This window comes from Harpegnathos saltator, unplaced genomic scaffold, assembly GCF_003227715.2.
Source record: "Harpegnathos saltator strain DR-91 unplaced genomic scaffold, Hsal_v8.6 scaffold188, whole genome shotgun sequence".
NCBI classification, from domain to species: domain Eukaryota; kingdom Metazoa; phylum Arthropoda; class Insecta; order Hymenoptera; family Formicidae; genus Harpegnathos; species Harpegnathos saltator.
This window is the reverse complement of record NW_020229970.1, coordinates 861338-881363: the sequence shown is the minus strand read 5'-3', so window position 1 is coordinate 881363 and position 20026 is coordinate 861338. Positions and strand designations below refer to the sequence as shown.

The following is a 20026-nucleotide window of genomic DNA, read 5'->3' as shown; positions in this document are numbered from 1 at the left end:
CATTTTCTTACTTTTCGTAAAATATTTGTTAAAAATACATTAACCGGAATCGAACTAAAAACGGTAAGAGTGCAAGGATCTCATGCTACCACTCATTTACATTTTTCAGCTAACAAGATACATATACTTTTTTCATTTTACATTTATTACAACGCGCATGCGTGACAAAAAGTTCTTGCAACGCAGCGGCGTGCGCGGTTAGAAGGCGAACCAAAAATATCGTCACTAAGCGAGTCACCCCCACCACCAAAAAAAGGTAGAAGTTTCCCGACCTGTATTCAAGACCGTGCTTGCAACCTAACAGCCTTACTCTTACAGCTAATATAGACGAGCCTTAAGAGTTTCTACATCGATGTAAGGAAGACGTGTAAACGGACGCAGTGTAAATATGACAATAATACCAATATAAAAATTGAACATCTTAACTTGATTGTAAAATTGATTTATGTCGTGAAAATTGTAATACGGGTTCGAGATCAAGCAAATAATTTGGTGGTGTTAAATTCAACAAATGTAATATAATTTATTTCTGACGCTTTCGCCGTTTAATCAAAATATTTCGTACATATAGTATATATTGCATCGTCATATTTTCTACTATTTTCAAATATATAGCAACAAACGAGCGTACGCTTTCCATATTTTCCATGATTAATTTTTTCCAAAATTGATAACCTAAAATTTTAATTTCATTTTTAGTTAAATATTATATTTTATTATATAAATTTTACTATATAGATATATACACATTTTATAATTTTCAAATTCATAATATAACCTAAAAGTTGCGACGCGATTATCGCTCGCCGTCGGCAAACTGCCGTCGGTCCGCGCGTCTCGGCCAACCTAGCTCTCACAGAATCGGTTGGGCGCCAGGTGCAGCGGGCTGCACCGTTCACCAACGCTACGCGACACCTCACCAAAGGGCCGAGACACGCGAAGTCGACGGGACCGGTAGCCCTTCGATATTTAAGTCGGTAGACGGGAAGGGTTCGTCGGAAGTCGGGAACGACCGGGAAAACACAAAAATAACGAGGCGCGTTTCGACTATCTTTAGCTTTATTATTTCGGGAATCGGAACGGTCCGACCCCCTCGATACGATACACTCCGCTTGGGCTCTCGCGAATTCGAGATTGTTCGCTACGCCGATAACTTTGACGAGACTCTTTTCGCTTACGACACCGAAACAATAATGCAGGTGGAAGGTCTTACACAATCGGGAACCTCCCGGCGACGTGGTCCTCCTCTCTTCTCCCTCTCACGCTCGCTCTGGCACGCGCTGCCACTGACGTCCCCTCCTAGGCGAGCGGTACGTTCGGAGCCCTCCGCTTGCTGACGCCAAAAACTTCACTAATGCTTTCGCTTTTATTCTCCTTCGCGGTAGTCGATATCTCTCAGCTACTATTCGGAAGCAGGTCGGCGATATTAGAGAGCGACAATGGGAGTCTCCTCTTTTTATTTCCTTCTCCCCTGACAGACTTTCTTGTCCGTTGGTGTTGTCTCGTGCTACCCGTCTCTCCCCGTTCCTCGGTAAATCTCCCTATACGGGAATCCTTCCGCGGATCTTTGTTTTTCGATCCGCGGGACGGGTGCTCGGTCTCACTCTCTTGCTCACTCTCTCTCTCTCTTGCTCACACTCGCCCGATCTCAGTGTTCAGGCTGGCTTTGTTTAGCCGGCGTTCACGCGCCAAGCACGGGAACGCCGACCGTTCGGCGCGATATCCTTACAGGCCTGTGGACAACGGAAGCGACAGCGAGAACCTTTCACGACGATACGAAACCGATACTAGTATTATTAAAGGAGTGCATTCACCTGGGGTGGCGGTCTTGCCGAGGGGGTGTCATCCTCTTCCTTCCTCCACCGATTCCTCCGCTCCTGATGGGCGCCGCAGGAGGTCCAGGGGCACAGAGCTCGGGGACGCGGAACCGTTCCACCTGCGAGCTCCGACTATTAACACTAATTATTACGGGGGAGAGCGCAAGGCGACACCCCCCCCGAGAGTCTCGCCTAAGGGCCGAAAGGTCGGCCTGTGACGGGCGCCTTTCCGGCTGCCACGTCACAAAGTTCACTTTATTTGTTGATTTATTTACATACTATTCTTTTCTAAATCTAATTCTTTTATATTCAGACTACAATCACAATCATTTCATTTTTCGGCCTTTTATATTGGTACTAATGGAAATCCTTGACTCACTCGAAAGTTATTAAGTTATTTCAAATAGATAAGCATAAATGTGTAAACGCAACTCACCTTAAGTAGGAGTTATAACATTAGCGTTACTAAGTCGAAGTTAGAAGCCGTGTAAACGTAGTCAGTGTAGATTATTCATGCTACTTACGTTTGGATTAACCCATATATTTCTTCTTTTTTTGTATAAAAACATTATATACATTATATACAGTTTTAACAATGTTATTCTTAATGTTTCTTTCCTGTATTGCGTCATTTCTGTTTTATTATATGCATTCCATAAAACATAAAATGATGTTATTAACATCCAAATTTTTTTATCCATACCTGAAATAATAATAAATAAATAATATAATATTTTCCAAAATTTTTTCAGAACATATACACTCAAACGCAAAAAACCCGGTACACTAAAAATTTGGGAAAAAATTACAAAATTTCAAATGATCATAACTTGGTAAATAATGAAGATACAAATATGCGCAGAAATGCAAAATGAAGCTTGAAACGTCCTCTTTAAGAATATCTGAATGGCAATTATGCTCGGCCATTTTTTTCAAAATGGCGGATGATAAAGTGAGAGGATGCAAAATTGATAATCAAAGGTCCGTGTTTGCGATGGTGCATGGTGTGCATCAGGTATCGCAGCGTAATGGGACCAAATGCACATGAAAGTATAGAGTGTTATCTTTAAAATGCTACTTCACCGAGCTCGATGTGATCATTTTTCACTGAGTTGTTCCAAATTTTGCTAAAAATGCGGTTTTCTTGTTAAATTTGCATAATTCAGTGAATAAGTATCGCATCAAGCTCTATAACGAAGTATTTTAAAGAAAACATTCTATACTTTTGGGTACTTTTCGTCCCATTGAGCTGCGACACTTACTTTGCTCCATGCGCCGTCGCACGCTCGAACCTTTTTTAGCAACTTTTCATATTCTCCTTTTTATCACCCGCCATTTTGAAAAAATATCGTTGCGCACAATTTCGATAGATCTTTCGAAAAGTACGGTTTCAAAACTTTCAAATCGTTTTTGAAATTTGCTGCTAGGATATTTAGGTGTCGAGATATTCAATTTCGAATTTGCAACGAATGTCGATTCAGCGAGGCTTAAGGGGCTAAGAGGCTCTGCGGTTCGTTTGGCTCTTTCATAATTTCAATAGCCGCGTTCATTATTTTCTATACAATAATTTACACAATTTTGCGAATTGGAAATTTAATTTTTATCAAAAGTTATCATTCTTTATCCTTCAGTTACGCATGATCACTGTAGTATACACTTTAGTTCGCGAAGCTGTCCCTAGCTCTCTACCTTCTCCGTACGATTGGCCATTATGGTACACAGCTTGAATATGCAGTTCAGGATCGCGCCTGAGTTCGCGGTGATCCGGCGCGCGGGATGCCGAGTCGCTGGACGCCACCTGAACGTCGAAATTCCCTGGCGCTCCTAGTCCACGGAGCCGCCGCGATGCGGCGATCTGGGTTTTCGCGCGCGCGAGCCCCTCGGCTCGCATGCGAGTTCGAGCTGCCCAGGGCATATAAGAGTGCCCGCGGAGACGATCAGAGATTGCCTTCGTACAGCTTTTGGCCTTCGTACGGTCCACCGCCGATAGTGGCACTATCTCTTGTACGCTGGACTTCGCGAGTTTGTCAGTACGCCGGGCTTACGTTCTGGCTGCTCAAGTTATTGCTTTAATTGAAGATGGCAGAAGTCGAAGGTACGTTGCTCAGGCACTTGATTTGTCAGTGTCAACTGTTCAACGTGCTTATGCCAGGTACTTACAAACCAATTCTTTCCATAGAAGGCCTGGTTCGGGACGTCCTCGATGTACCAATCACAATGATGACCGATTTATTGTTTCAAATTCGTTAAGAGACAGACATCGAACATCTGTTCAAATTAGAAACAATTTAAGGGTTGTCCGCAACATTAATGTATCCGTTAACACCGTTCGGAGAAGATTAAAGGAACAAAATCTGCTTTCGCACAGGCCAGCAGCTGTACCTTTGTTTAAATGTCACCATCGCGTAGCTCGACTCAATTTTGCAGTTGAGCATAGAGACTGGACTTACGCAGACTGGAGCAAAGTACTCTTTAGCGATGAATCTCGTTTTTGTGCCTATTTTCCAGATGGACGAGAACGAGTTTATCGTCGCGGTGGAGAACGATTTGCAGACTGTACGGTAAGTGAGAGGCATAGCTACAATGGAGGCTCTGTAATGATTTGGGCAGGAATTTCAGCTAATGCTCATACAGATCTGCACTTTTTTGACAAGAATATGAACGCAGATGTATACGTGGAAGACATACTCATTCCGTATGTTGTTCCGTACGCACCCTTCATCGGAGAGAACTTCTTGTTTATGCAAGAATGTAGTAATAATCTTGTAATGCTCGACCACACACTGCGAGAAGAGTGCTTGATTTCTTCGATGAAGTTGGCATAAATCGACTCGATTGGCCAGCAAATAGTCCAGATTTAAATCCAATCGAACACTTATGGGACAACCTCGGCAGGAAAGTACGAAATCACGTACCTGCTCCTCAGTCACTGCGAGAACTGCGAATAATTCTCGAAAACGAATGGAATACAATTACGCAGGATGAAATTAAAAGACTAATAAGGAGTATGCTTGATCGTATGAATGAGGTAATACGCGCACGAGGCAGTCATACCCACTATTAGTACACACACACCACACACACAGCAGAGAGGGTTTGGAGTCATTAATTACTGCAGGAGTGACGAACTGCGGGGTCCTTATCTCTGCTGTAACACCACACACACACACACACACACACACACACACACACACACACACACACACACTACAAGGAGGGTGTGAAATCTTGAAATACTGTGGAGCTGACGAACCACGGGGTCCTTATCCTTGTGGTATACAAACACACACACACACACTACATACAATGGGACTTTTCCTACCAGTAAAACTCCATGCGATTTATATTGGGAAGACTTACAACCATAATTTGAGCTAATGACAGCGGTATCCTAAAATACAATTCATCTTTATTACGTAATATCGATTACGCAAAATGAAGAACCTAAATTGAATTTTACTTTCATTTCCCTGGCTTTCAAAATAATAAATGCAAATCATTGAATATATTGTGCAGGTTATGTAAATTATTATATAGAGAAACATGAACACAGCTATTGAAATTATGAAAGAGCCAAACGAACCGCAGAGCCTCTTAGCCCCTTAAGCCTCGCTGAATCGACTTTTGTTGCAAATTCGAAATTGAATATCTCGACACCTAAATATCCTAGCAGCAAATTTTAAAAACGGTTTGAAAGCTTTGAAACCGTACTTTTCGAAAGATCTATCGAAATTGTGCGCAACGATATTTTTTCAAAATGGCAGGTGATAAAAAGGAGAACATGAAAAGTTGCTAAAAAAAGGTTCGAGCGTGCGACGGCGCATGGAGCAAAGTAAGTGTCGCAGCTCAATGGGACGAAAAGTACCTAAAAGTATAGAATGTTTTCTTTAAAATACTTCGTTATAGAGCCTGATGCGATACTTATTCATTGAATTATGCAAATTTAACAAGAAAACCGCATTTTTAGCAAAATTTGGAACAACTCAGTGAAAAATGATCACATCGAGCTCGGTAAAGTAGCATTTTAAAGATAACACTCTATACTTTCATATGCATTTGGTCCCATTACGCTGCGATACCTGATGCACACCATGCACCATCGCAAACACGGACCTTTGATTATCAATTTTGCATCCTCTCACTTTATCATCCACCATTTTGAAAAAAATGGCCGAGCATAATTGCCATTCAGATATTCTTAAAGAGGACGTTTCAAGCTTCATTTTGCATTTCTGCGCATATTTGTACCTTCATTATTTACCAAGTTATGATCATTTGAAATTTTGTAATTTTTTCCCAAATTTTTAGTGTACCGGGTTTTTTGCGTTTGAGTGTATTTTATTTAAACAAAGTTTAAGTAAGCAACTTAAAAAGCAAGCAATCTTGTAACAAATAAACTGTTTTCTGCAGAAAATTATATACAAGACTACATCTACTGCGGACTGTTGATAAACAATTCATAACGATACGCGCGGATTTCGAATGTCCTCTGTTCACATAGAGTGGAAAAATAGGCGTAATTACCACAGCGTAACACATAAAATATTTTTCAAATTTATCGGTGTAGTTAATACTTAACATAAACTGTTACATATATTAATATTTTCATTGAATTTGCTCTTTACAAATATAGAAATTGTAAACATTTGATAAAATTGTGTAATAAAGTCAGTTCCGCTTAAGCCAATTCCTTAATTTTCTGCTTCATGTGAACAGAGCGAATTGCAATTGACGGAGGCGGATAACCCAGATTGATTCTGATTGGATGGCTCTTTTACGCCTTTCTACTCCGCTCTCCGCTTTCCGCGTCCATCTGATTTCACCCTTAAGCGTCGTCTACAATGGCAGTAAGCAGTAAGAAGTAAGCGTGAACAGTAAAAAATGGACCAACCACAGTTGATTATTTGTGTCATAATCGACTGTGATTGGTTTATTACTTACCGCTTACGCTTACTTCTTACTGCTTACTGCCATTGGCCGCGTTCAGTAGAACAAAGTGATCAGAGAGCGCTTAGTGATTATTGTCTGTGATTGGAGCATTCTTTTAGATTCTTCATAGACCCAGAAGTATTGACCAATCAGGAGCGAGATTCAATGGAAAATCTAGTAATATTGTCCAACTGTTGAGTCTGCTGATGCAGCCATTGTAGACGATGCTTTATGGTTACGGTTAGGGTACGATCACATGGTACGGAAATGAACATGCGGGACGGAGGATGCGTGATTCGAACAGCCAATCAACGCTTTCCCGTACTTTTCTAACTTTTCCCGCATACTCCATACTCATATAACCGTAAAGTTTGAATACATCAGAAAAAGTAGTCGAAACTTCAACTAGAAAAGTTAGTTTTGATAATAAGAGTTATAATATAAACATGGAAATCATGGAGGATGAAAGTTTAATGCGTTGTGATGTAAGTATAAGGAAAAAGTGATATTATTTTGTTAATATTGAAATAAACAGTAAAATATTTTTTTTCCAAGCGTTACAAGTGCAAATATTGCAATTATTTTCTTCCAAAGGAAAATTTCATTGTAACAAATCACTCATGCTTTGCTGATATTGATATGACAAAAGAGAATATTTTTGTAATAATGCAGATGTTATATTTAGAGGTTAGTTTACATTCTTAACAATATTTATTTCTTATATAATATATAAAATATATAATAAGATATATAATATATTTCTTATATAATTTATATAAAAAAATGAATGGTAAATAATTGTTATCGTACTAATATAGCTTCAACAGAAAACTATGTGGAAGATGACTCAACAGGAAAAAAATGTGTTAAGAATAAACAGGACAAACTGTGGAGTGCATATGATGAAGTACTGATAGAAGCTGTACGAGCCAGGCCATGTTTATGGAATGTCACAATCCCTGTTAAGGAAAGAGGTTCTTTATCTGTCAAAGAAGCGTGGTTGGAAATAAATTTTGAATTGGAAGGTAAATATTTTATGTAACCACAATTTTCATATCGGTTTCTATTTTTCTTTAATAAAAGTAGTTTTGTTACTTAACTTATAATATTATTTTTATAAAACTCATCGAAATGTCTTGTAGATTTAGATGTACGAGGGCGGTCCGATAAGTACTTAGCCTCACCGCCCGATGACGCCACTATCGCAGAGAAATTTACTATCGTGTAGTACATTCTCGTAGACGGCTACTGTCGAAATTTCAGCCGAATCGGACTCGTAGTTTTGTTTTGACCGCGTGTGGAAGCGGGCGTGTCCGCGGATTTTAGAAAAATGGAAAAAGAGCAATATCGGTCAGTGATTCGATTCTTGTTTTTGGAAGGGAAATCGCGCAGCGAAATCAAAGAGCGCTTGGATGCTGTGTACGGTGACTCTTCTCCTTCGATGGCGACCGTCAAAAATTGGTTTAAGGAGTTTCAACGTGGTCGCACGTCGGTTTTTGATGAGCCACGCCCAGGTGCCCCGAAAACGGCTACCACGGAGGATAACATGACAAAAATCCACGATCTCGTATTGGCAGACCGCCGATTGAAGGTGCGCGAGATAGCTGAGACAGTAGGCATCTCAAAAAACTGCATGGGTCATATCCTGCATGAAATTTTGGGCATGAGAAAACTGTCGGCGCGATGGGTGCCGCGTTTGCTCACTCCGGACAACAAGCGCAACCGTGAGACCACTTCAGAGCAGTGTTTGATGCTGTTTAAGCGCAATCCGAAGGAGTTTCTGCGTCGTTTTGTGACCGTCGACGAAATATGGATTCACTGGTATACACCAGAGACCAAGGAACAGTCGAAACAGTGGACTTCACCCGGCGAACGTGCTCCGAAGAAGGCGAAGACTGTCCTATCGGCCGGAAAGGTGATGGCCACCGTTTTCTGGGATTCACAAGGTGTGATCTACATCGACTACCTGGAGAAGGGCAAAACGGTCACAGGGCTGTACTATGCCGAATTATTGGGCCGATTCGACGCCGAATTGCAGAAAAAACGGCCCCATTTGGCGAAGAAAAAAGTGCTCTTCCACCATGACAACGCACCGCTCACACCTCCGCCCTCGCCATGGTCAAATTGGTCGAATTGGGCTACGAACTGCTGCCCCATCCACCGTATTCTCCAGATTTGGCCCCGTGCGACTTCTTTTTGTTTCCAAACTTGAAAAAGTCACTCGCCGGGCAGAAATTTGAGTCGAATGAGGAGGTCATCGCCGCCACGGAGGCCTACTTTGCAGACCTCGAGAAAACGTATTTTTCAGACGGGTTAAAGAAGTTGGAGCATCGCTGGGTCAAGTGTATCAAGCTAAAAGGAGACTATGTTGAGAAATAAATCGCCACTTTTCCAAAATTTTCGTTTTTCTTTTGTAGGCTAAGTACTTATCGGACCACCCTCGTATATACTGAAACCAAACAAAGACTGATATTAAATAAAGGTGATTTTCTTTATCATTTAGATGTATTGGGTGAGTGCAAAAGTTCGTGCGGAGTTTGTGAGTAAAAGTCACACAGTGATTAGGCAAACAAAAATCTTTATTCAATCAATGATATATTCTCCATCGTTTTCTATAATCTTTTCCCAACGTTCTGGCAGCATACGGATGCCTCGATCATAAAAACTGTGCGGTTTAGATTCGAAGAACGAAGAGACGCCGTTTTTTAAGGCCTCCAAAGAGTCAAAGTTTTTTCCATTTAAATAATTTTGCAATGACCGGAACAAGTGATAGTCAGATGGTGCGATATCAGGAGAATACGGTGGATGCGTTAAGACATCCCATTTCAGACTCTTCAGTTTGCGCAGCGTCTTTTTCGAAACGTGTGGTCTGGCGTTGTCGTGATGAAAGACGACTCCCTTGCGATTTGACAAAATCGTATGTTTCTCTTTTATTTCTCGATTCAGATTGGTTAATTGGCGACAGTACTTGTCCGAATCAATCGTTTCGCCAGCGGGGAGAAGCTCGAAATAGATTATGCCCTTGCAATCCCACCAAACAGAGAGCATCACCTTCATCGGGTGCAAACTGGCCTTTGGCATTGCGTCACCATGCTCACCTGATTGTTTCCATGTCCATTTGCGCTGAACATTGTTGTAGAGGACCCATTTCTCATCGCCCGTCACTAGTCGATTCAAAAACTACTCGTTATTGAGCCGCCCGAGTAAAGAAACGGCTGCAGAAATTCGCTTGATTTTGTTCTTCTCGGTCAGCAAATGGGGCACCCATATATCGAGCTTCAAATCGAATCCCATCTTTTTTAAACGCCGAAAAGCGGTTGATCGGTCAACGTTTAGTGCTGTAGCAACTTCTTCTGTTGAAATTCGCGGATTATTGAGCACTAAAGTACGCAAAACATCGTCATCAATGTCAAAAGGTCGACCAGAGCGTGGCTCGTCTTCAAGGTTAAATTCTCCGCGCCGAAATTTAGCAAACCATTTTTCCACAGTTCGTTTAGCTGGTGCTTCATCCTGATAAACATCCTGAATGTTTTTTACGGCTGCGGCAACGTTTATTCCCTTCCGAAACTCGTAAAGCATAACATGCCGTAAATGCACCTTATCGATACTCATTTTTAAAGTGATATTTCTCGAAGCAGTTTGTATGAAAACAAATGATTTTTTTTTTAATAACAGCTGAAGACGTCACCTTTCCAACGTTATATAATATGTAGATGGAAGTATTAATGACAACACTTTACGACGCTTATAACTCCATCTATTGAAACTCCGCACGAACTTTTGCACTCACCCAATACAAGACATGTTGATGAACTTCTATAAAAAGTTATTGTAAAATAATATTTATATATTAATATTTATTATTGTAGAAAAATTTGATGTGGAAAATATAAAAAAGCGCTGGAGAAACCTCCATGATTGTTATATAAAACCAAAGAAGAAGGTGGCAGCATACACACCAGGTGGTTCAGCAGCACCAATTTCAGACAAGAAAAGAGATGGTTTTCGCTTTATTGATCAAATGCAATTTTTAAATGATTCTATAATTTCAAGGCCGTAAATAATATTCCATCAATAATTAAGCACATTTTATATATCTGGAAATAATAATGTTTTTAAAAATTTTATAGTTCTGTTAGTAATGTTTCAAAAGAATCAGAACTAGTAAGTGATAATGTCAACACCGATTGCTCTTCTACGATGTAAGAACCGGTAGAAAATGAGAACAGTATTGCACAAAGCCAAATGTTTAAAGAAGATAATATAAGGGAAAATGGTTCCCAAGTAGGAACAAATGTGTCTCATAGAAGTAATGTCTCTTCACATAATGAGAAACGTTAGTTTGTATTGATTTATATACTCAGAAATACAAATATATTGTTTTAAACATCCGAAAAATATATTATTTATATTATATTGCAATTAAATGTAAATAATTTTTTTATTTCAGGACGAAAAACTCAATCGAGCGATGCAGAGTTTAAAAGAGATTTAATGAAAATTTTAAGTGAAACCACCGCACGTCCTGATGGTACTGAAAGATTTCTGATTCACCTAGGGGATATTTTAAGAAAATTACCCTACAAGGATTCTAGATTATTACAAACGAAAATAATGAAATATGCAATAAAAGCCGAAGAAAATGCAGAACTTTTTAATAATTAATTTTTTGAAAATGAATTAAAATTATTATTTTTATTATTATGTTTCTTTCAATTTTAATGGTTTAATTTTTAATAATTATTATGAAACAATTTAAAGTTTAGAATTTATTACAATAATAAAAAACTTTATTATAATACAAAAAAATGAAAATTAAAAGTCATTTTCAGCCTTCTCTCATTGCCATTCGACTGCACCTTCATTGAAAAAATAATCAGCGAATCTTTTCCTATAAATTGTTGACAAATTACGTGAAGTTACATCTTGGCAAATTCTTTTTGGCGAATTTCTTAAGTATGATGTTTGTTGCTTGTCGTTATCATTATAACACAAATATGTCTTTCTTGACAACGCTTTTTCATTTCGTTAGTAATAATAAAATTATATAGACATATTGTAGCCAGTATAATTTTGTTTATTTTAGAAATGAAGGTATTTAAAGACCTACGAAAAATTCTCCATCTTGCTACTAAAATGCCAAAGGCATTTTCAATAATACGTCTTGCTCTGCTATGACGATAATTGTATACTTTTTTCTTTAAATTAAGATCTAATCTTCTTGGGTAAGGTCGCATCAAATACGATGCTAAAGGATATGCTTCGTCGCCAACCAAAACATACGGCAGCTCTTTTTCACCAACTGGAGCAGGCAGAGGTATATTTAAAGTGTTTGCATGTAATCTTGATCGTATACTGCTATTAGCAAACACTCCACCATCGCTTTGACGACCTTCTGCTCCAACGTCAATCAAAATAAAGCGATAGTGTGCATCAGAAATACCGGTAAAATTGATGCTATGAGTTTTTTTTATAATTAAAATAAGTGGAACCACTATGCGGAGGAGCCTGAAATTTAATAAAGTATTTATAACATATTTGTATCAACGCATCTTAAATAAAAAGAAAGTTAAAATGAATTTACCTCTATTACCATGTGCCTTCCATCAATCGCTCCAATACAATGAGGAAAATTCCACAATTTTTCAAAATCTTGTGCTATTTTTACCTATTGTTCTGTAGTTAGAACAGGCATAACTATCTCTTTTAATGTATCCCAAATTTCATGACAAGTTTCATGCACAATTCTAGAAACTATGTTTGAAGCAAGTCTAAAGGCATATGCAGCAGACTTCATGCTATCGCCACTGGCTAAATATCTAATACAAACTTCAAGCCTTGTTCGAGAAGGAATTGGTTCCCTAACATAACATTCTTTTTCAATTTTAGGACCCACTAAGGCAAACAGTTTGTCAAAGATATTAATCGACATTCTTAAATAATTAAAATACAATCATAAATCTGTTGTTCTTAACATTGTTATTAAATTGTCACTGTCTCCTTGAAGAAGACGTTATTCTACAGTATAAATTGGTCTGACCCATTCTCTTCTTTCAATGTTTTTTCTCGATATTATTTCATACAATATAAATAATTTAGTTAACGTTAACTTTACTTTCTCCTTACGATACGATAATATTGGAATTTTCACATAAAATTTCATTAACAGTTTAATAGTTTTTTGTAATTTATTGTCCATTTTTAATACTTGCTACAAAACTCAAGCATTTCACACAGCAGTTCGACATCAATAATGATGAATAATAATTATGAATAAATCAATATATAATAATGCATAATAATGAATCACGCAAGATTTTAGCGTGCCCTGTGCACATGATACGGGAAAATGACCGAAATGCGTCACAAGATTTGAAAACAATTTTTATAATAATGTAATTTGAAATAAAATTAGTTCACTACTATCGCAGTAATGTTTCGTTTAACATTTTAAATACTATCTATACTTGAATAAGATTAATAAATTATTTTGGAAAAATAATTTTTTTTAATTATATTTTTGCCACATGCGTCATTTTTGCGTCTTTCACGCATCATGTGCACAGGTCAAACGCAACCATACGGGATAGAAAAATACGGGAGAACGTTGATTAGCTGTTCGAATCACGCATCCTCCGTCCCCACAGATGTCTATACTATACTAAATTGCTAACCTCGATCTTTGACCTATACAAGAGCTGTGTCCCGCCTATTTTCCGATTCGGCCATGAAGACCGCCAAAACATGGCGGCGGTGTGTGTTTGTAGTGCGTACGTGAATATCCGATGCGTGTGTAGTAGTGCTGTACTGTAAGTATGTGATACCTGATGTGTCTACACTGATGTGTCGTATCTACTGCTATTTATATTAGTAAAACTGCAAATATATAAACGAGATAATGCCAAGTATATGTTGCATTGTTAATTGCAATAATACGAATAAAAAAGGATATCACTTATTTAAGTAAGTAGAATACATTTATATATAATAAATGTTCGAGGTTTATAATATGTGAGGGTTATCTTGCAATTAAATATTGTTAATATTATTAATATTATGTTAATATTATTAATATTATTATTAGAATGTAACAAAAACAACGAAAAATAGAAATCCTGCAAGTAACAGACACAATTTACAAACTTAATATTATTTAATAACACATAAGTTGCATTTTATTCTTTATATGTATGTAAAAAATATTAATACAAATACTTTGATATATTTTGAACTGTATATATTCAATTTAATTTTAACCTTTACCAAACACTTAGATTAGCAACACCTTATTAATACACACATCTTTAAATGATATTCTTTCTTGTTCGTATTTTTGAAATTTACAATACTTATTCGGCATTATCTCGTTTGTAGATTTGCAGTTTTACTAACATAAATAGTAGTAGACACACAGGTGTCACATACGCACTACCACGCACTACTCCATACGCATCGGGTATTCACATACACACTACAAACACACACCGCCGCCATGTTTTGGCGGTCTTCATGGCCGAACCGGAAAATGGGCGGGATACTTCTCTTTTGAGAAGTTAGCAATCTAGTATAGTATAGACATCTGTGTCCGTCCCGCATGTCCATTTCCGTACCATGTGATCGTACCCTTACGGTTACGATTACGGACTGCTGAATCGAGCAACGCGATTGGTTACCTTACGGTTACGGTTACGGAAAGTGTGTGTCCCCCCCCCAGCTTAACAAACCCTACTTCTTAAGACGTAAGGAGGATTCAATCACGGCCATCTTGCATAGGAACATATTTTTATTGGTGGACATTTAGGTTTATTAGAATTGGTTGCACTTTTCATACTTTACGCACATGAAACGAGACGGAAATTTCAAACGGTAGAAGAACCAAGAGTGAGGAGATTACAAAAACGTAAGTAGCATGAATAATCTTATGGGACATTATTGTGAATTAATACTTATTTATTAAATACTTGTAGTCATAAGTATTTAATTGAAAATATCTCAATGCGTTATAAAACAGGGTAAAAATAAAACACCACGTTATCGAGTACATTCACTTCGAAAAATGAGGTTACTTATCACTTGCAAGTAATTAAGATTATTTAAATATTATTGATATATATTGATTCTTATTCATCATATTAATTTTTATTTATAATTTATATTTATATGTAATAGTTGTTAATGTGAAATATAATTATTTATACAGATTTCCGAAAATAAAACGAAAATGAGATGTATGGCTAAATGCATTAAATTTAAAAGATAAAGAAGTCTCCAAATACGTAACTGTTTGTTCGGGACACTTTTTAGAAAGCCACATTGATAAATTGATTCCTTATTATACCAAATTAAAAAATAATGTTGTTCCGTGTCATGTGTCAGTATAATATTTATTACATTAAATAACGACTTGTTCATCAAATTATGTAACTAGTAATATAACGTTTCTGTGCAGGTATTTTTAACCCTTTCGCTCCTAACGCTGGATATATCCGGCATCCAAATAATAGCCCCAGGGAGAAATGCAAGATCGGAGAGATGTCTATTAGACGTCGGGGGCGTCTAATCTAAAATAACGTCTAAGAATATTAAATCTAGACGCCAAGTAATTTGTGTTTCTTACACATAAAAACTTAATATTCATATAATAGCGGGTTATTTTTAATGAATTCCTGTTTTGAACTGCAAATCATATATATATATATATATATATAGGGGAGAAATAGTAGTCAAATAGACATCGGATCGACGTCTATTAATTAATCATTTCTAGGGGTGCGTTCCGAGTTGCACATTAAGCGCATAGACTGCATAGAAAATCATTCCGATATAAGCAATGCGCGTATTGGTAGCGCCAGAGAGAAGCCTGAGAGCGGGCATGGCTGCATTTACAGCGTTATGGAAAAGTTGGCTGATTCTAAGCGCCAACTGGGTCCATTTTTCATGGATATGAACTACTAAGCCAATGTCCACGATTTGTTGGTACTATTCCGTGCTATGTCCATAATTATTTGGTTCTGTTCTGTGCTATGTTCACGAGCGAGCTAGATTAGTTAGATAAAAACGAAGAATCGGTCTTTGTCTCACCACCAGCGAATATACAATCGCGACGAAGCGAGCTAGCAGCGATGTTATCGTACGGCAGACGTCGCCATCCCCATTTTCACCCCCTTGTTTTCCTTTCCACGTTGTTTTATATTCATAATTCGGGAAGAAAATAATTTCGAGAGTTCGGACGATTTCTAGCAATGACGCGACAGTGATAACACGCGGCCACATTAATTTGTCATGACTTTTATATTACTTATAATTACATAAACGCCCATATATGCAAATTATAGATAATTATTGCGCGTATGTTTTAATATTGTACAATATGGTATATAATAACAACAACTTCATTTCTTGCAGTAATTTTTTTAAGATCTTCGTTGAGGTCGTGAATTAATTTTTGCTTCATCAATCAGTTTTTTGCAAAAATTACGATTTTTTAAATAAAATATAAAATGTTTCTCTTCTCTTCTCTCCGAAGAGTTAATTAAAAAATATGTACTCCACAGAGTCAACTAAAAAATGTGTAGTCAGAAGAATCAATTTAAAAGTGTACTCCGAAAAGTCAATTTAATAGCGTATTCCGAAGAGTCAATTTGAAAGCATACTCTGAAAAATCAAATTAATATTGTAATTCGAAAAGTCAATTTATAATAGAATACTTACTTCGATGATTCAGCTAAAGAAAAAAAACATTTATTTATTATTATATTCAGAGAATAATATTTAATTTATTATTTATACCTATCTTACTTATGCTTACCTTACATATACTTCTTTCAATGAGAAATTTAATTTGTTGACTGATTAAGATTCAGATTTGTTAAAATATCTCTTATGCGCAACTCTTGAACAGGTAGGTAGTAAAATAATTTTCTTTCTTTACGAATTTTATAAACTTTTCACGAACATAAAAATTGAAAGATTCTCAGAGAACAAATAACTTTTCTTGAACATTTAAACCAAAGGAAAATCTTTTCCCATTAATAAAGAATGAATAATTAATATCTCACACAAGAGGAATCTTCATCCATGAAATCACCGTGCGATTTTGCTTTTAGAAAAGTATAATATTGATGTAATAGTAACAAATGCTATTCAGAAACGGTGCAAATCTTAAACGTTTTTGAGAAATGCAGTTTGAAGATTAGTCTTTTCTGTTAATGTCGTTATAGCAAAAGAATTACCAATTTGCTTCAGTAGCGCAGTGGATCAGGCTTTGTGATATGAGCGTAGAGATTGTTCAAGTGTGTTATTTTTGCTATCACAGGGAAAACTATGTAGAATGTATAATAATACGCAGACAAATTCTTTACATAATCATACTTATTTCTTTTAGCGTGAATAAAAATGATCAATGCTAACATGATAAGTATATATCGCAATTGTACGTGTACGTGTACACATACACACATACATACACACGTATACCAATGATGTCAAAACCGAACAATTCGTGAAAATTTTTTATTGATCGCAATTGTACGCAAAGACGAAAGAGAAGTACACGGGTCTCCGCGGGTATCTCGTCATATTAATTGTCTATGAGCTGATAAACAATTGATTTCCGATATTTACAAGTTACGCTTGTCCGCAGCTTGTTCGGTTTTGATATCATTGGTATCAGTGATGCGAATTTGGTGACGGGCTTGCACGAGGATTCTCCTCCCCCCCCCATATATGCACACAGCCAGCTCGGTCAATCCGCATGAGCCACGCGATCGGCAATTGTCGACGCGCCGAGTGAGCAACTGAGAGAGAGAGAGAATATCATTCCCTCCTTGTCGTTCTCGTTCTCGCTCAGCGAGCGAGCTTAATTCTTTCTTACCCACAATCTGAATCGCAGGCGCGACTGTCTCTCTTTGCTTTCCTTTCTATGACAATACTGAAAAGTTTTGTCTACTCGGCGCACCGAAATTATTACAAATAATATTTTATTATTAATAATATTTGTAATATATTATTTGTAATATATATTATTTGTAATATTATTATTTGTAATTTTATTTGTAATTGTATAATAATGTTACAAATAATACAAATTTTTACAAATTTTATTTGTAAAAATTTATATCATTCGTAATATTATTTGTAATATTGTATTTATAATATTCGGCGCCAAGAAAATGAAATATATTTTATTAATTATTTTGCGGAGTCGGGCAGGTTTATAGGTTTGATTATTGAATTGTTTAATAATATTTTAAGAATAATTTTAAGTTATACAAGGATGTAGTATGAAATATAAGAGAATATTGTAACAGAATCAAGAAGTACGAAATGAAACCTCTTTGCTTTTATTACAATATCCTGTAAGTTAATAAATATTTTTCATACAGTATTATATAATCTCCAAAAACAATTACAATGAAATTTTCTATCTGCGCGAAAAAAAATTCATAAAATATATTTGTTTCGTCGCTCTAAATGAGAAAACTCTCAGAACAATGTTATAGTTGTTCAATGCACTACTCAATAAAAATATAATAATACTATGTTTGTATGTGTGAAGAATATTTGCGAACTTACAGGATATTGTAGTAAAAGCAAGGAGGTTTTATTTCGTACTTCTAAGGCCAAGATTTATTAACGGCTAAAGACATATTCGAATTGATCTTGTCTTAATTGGTCAGATCAGTGATCGGTCTTGCTTTAAGTTCCAAGTCTCATAACTCGGAAAGTACTCGATGAAATGTAACTTTGTTAGAGTATTTTGGAATGCTCTCGAGATAAGCTACAAGAATATGTAATAAAAAATCGTAGTTTCTATTTAAAAACACATTAATGACCTTGGCCTGATTTTGACAAGGTCACTTCACTCAAGGTCAAGTCCACATTTCCGTTATGTGTCGTCCTTCAAGCCATGCAACTTTCGTTCGAAAAATTTTTTAATAAAATCATTGATAATGGACCATATCACTTTAGTTAGAAAAGTCTGGAAACGGTCAAATATCTCGAAAACGAAACATTTTTAAAAAAAATATTTCCAACTAAAGTTGTAAGGTTTTAAAAGTTCTATTGAATGATCATATCCGGTTGACCTTGAGTGGAGGAGTCAAGGCGAGGTCAATGCAATATGATTTTTTTTAATGGAATATCCCATTTTTATCACACAGTGTTAAAGATGACAGCGAGACGTTTCCGAAATGCTACTTGATGACCTATTTTTGTTGAGAATTGTCTGAGTTATGAGCTTTAGAATTTACGGTGCCGCCAGCATTAGTATTATTCAGGATGTACCGCGTGGAGGTTGCATGGTCGGACTTCACACCCCCCTGTGTGTGTGTTTAAAAAAATTATGTTGGCCTTGACCTCGCCTTGATCCCCTTACGCAAGGTCAAACGGATATCATCATTCAATAGAACTTTTAAAACCCTACAGCTTTGGTTGGAAACATTTTTCTCAGAAATATTCTGTTTTCAAGATATTTGACCGTTTTTAGACTTTTCTAATACCCTGTATACATATTGCGATGCGATTCCGCTCGCCGTCGGCAAACTGCCGTCGGCCGTTTGCACTCGCACAAAAGAGGTTCGGCGCCAGCCAGGTGCAGCAGGCTGCACCGATCACCAACACGAAACGGAACACCACCAAAGGGCCAAGACACGCGAATTCGACGGGACCGGTAGCTCCTCTGTATTTAGAGTCGGTAGACGGGGGGGTTCGATCGGGAATCCGGGACGCAGTCGGGAAAACACAAGAATATCAATGCGCGTTTTGATTATCTTACTTTTTATTATTTCGGGAATCGGAACGGTCCGACTCCTCGATACGGTACACTCTGCTATGCGCTCTCGCGACTTCGAGATTTGCTCTTCGCCGACAACTAAATCGAGACACGGTACGCACGGGACACCGAAACAATAAAGCAGGTGGACGGTCTTACAAATTCGGGAACCTCCCGGCGGCGTGGTCCTTCGACCTCGTTCCTCTCTTCGCTCCTCTGCAACTCCGCCACCAACGGCAACCCCCTGGGCGCGTGGAACTCCACCAAACTTCTCCTCTCACTCCCGGTAAACGGTATCCTTTTATGTTCGTTATCGGCACGACACTCCTTTTCGTAGCGATCTAAGCGATACTCCAAGCGATACTTTTTCCGTATTAGCCTGCGATAGACTAACTATCCCAGAGATAACAGAGAGAGCGAAACGGGAGTTCGCTCTTTTATTTCTTCCAAAAAACAGTGCCTATTCGTTCTTCTTTGTTGTGTCGCGCTACCCGTCTCTCTCCGTTCC

General features: G+C 37.4%; 1 protein-coding gene across 1 annotated transcript; it reads left to right on the top strand.

The window, feature by feature from the left end:
- The first annotated feature begins 7533 nt into the window (after positions 1-7533).
- Positions 7534-11411, top strand: LOC112588305 (uncharacterized). The gene is made up of 2 exons (XM_025297791.1): positions 7534-7771; positions 11197-11411. Exons 1-2 carry the CDS (start codon positions 7534-7536, stop codon positions 11409-11411), a joined length of 453 nt encoding a protein of 150 aa, XP_025153576.1.
- The last annotated feature ends 8615 nt before the right edge of the window (positions 11412-20026 follow it).

What these genes read in the sequence shown, in the direction of transcription:
- LOC112588305 (XM_025297791.1), top strand. Translation starts at nt 7,534, where the DNA reads ATGGTAAATAATTGTTATCGTACTAATATAGCTTCAACAGAAAACTAT. An exon ending in AATAAATTTTGAATTGGAAG is followed by an intron (nt 7,772 to 11,196) that starts GTAAATATTTTA and finishes TTTTTATTTCAG; the next exon opens with GACGAAAAACTCAATCGAGC.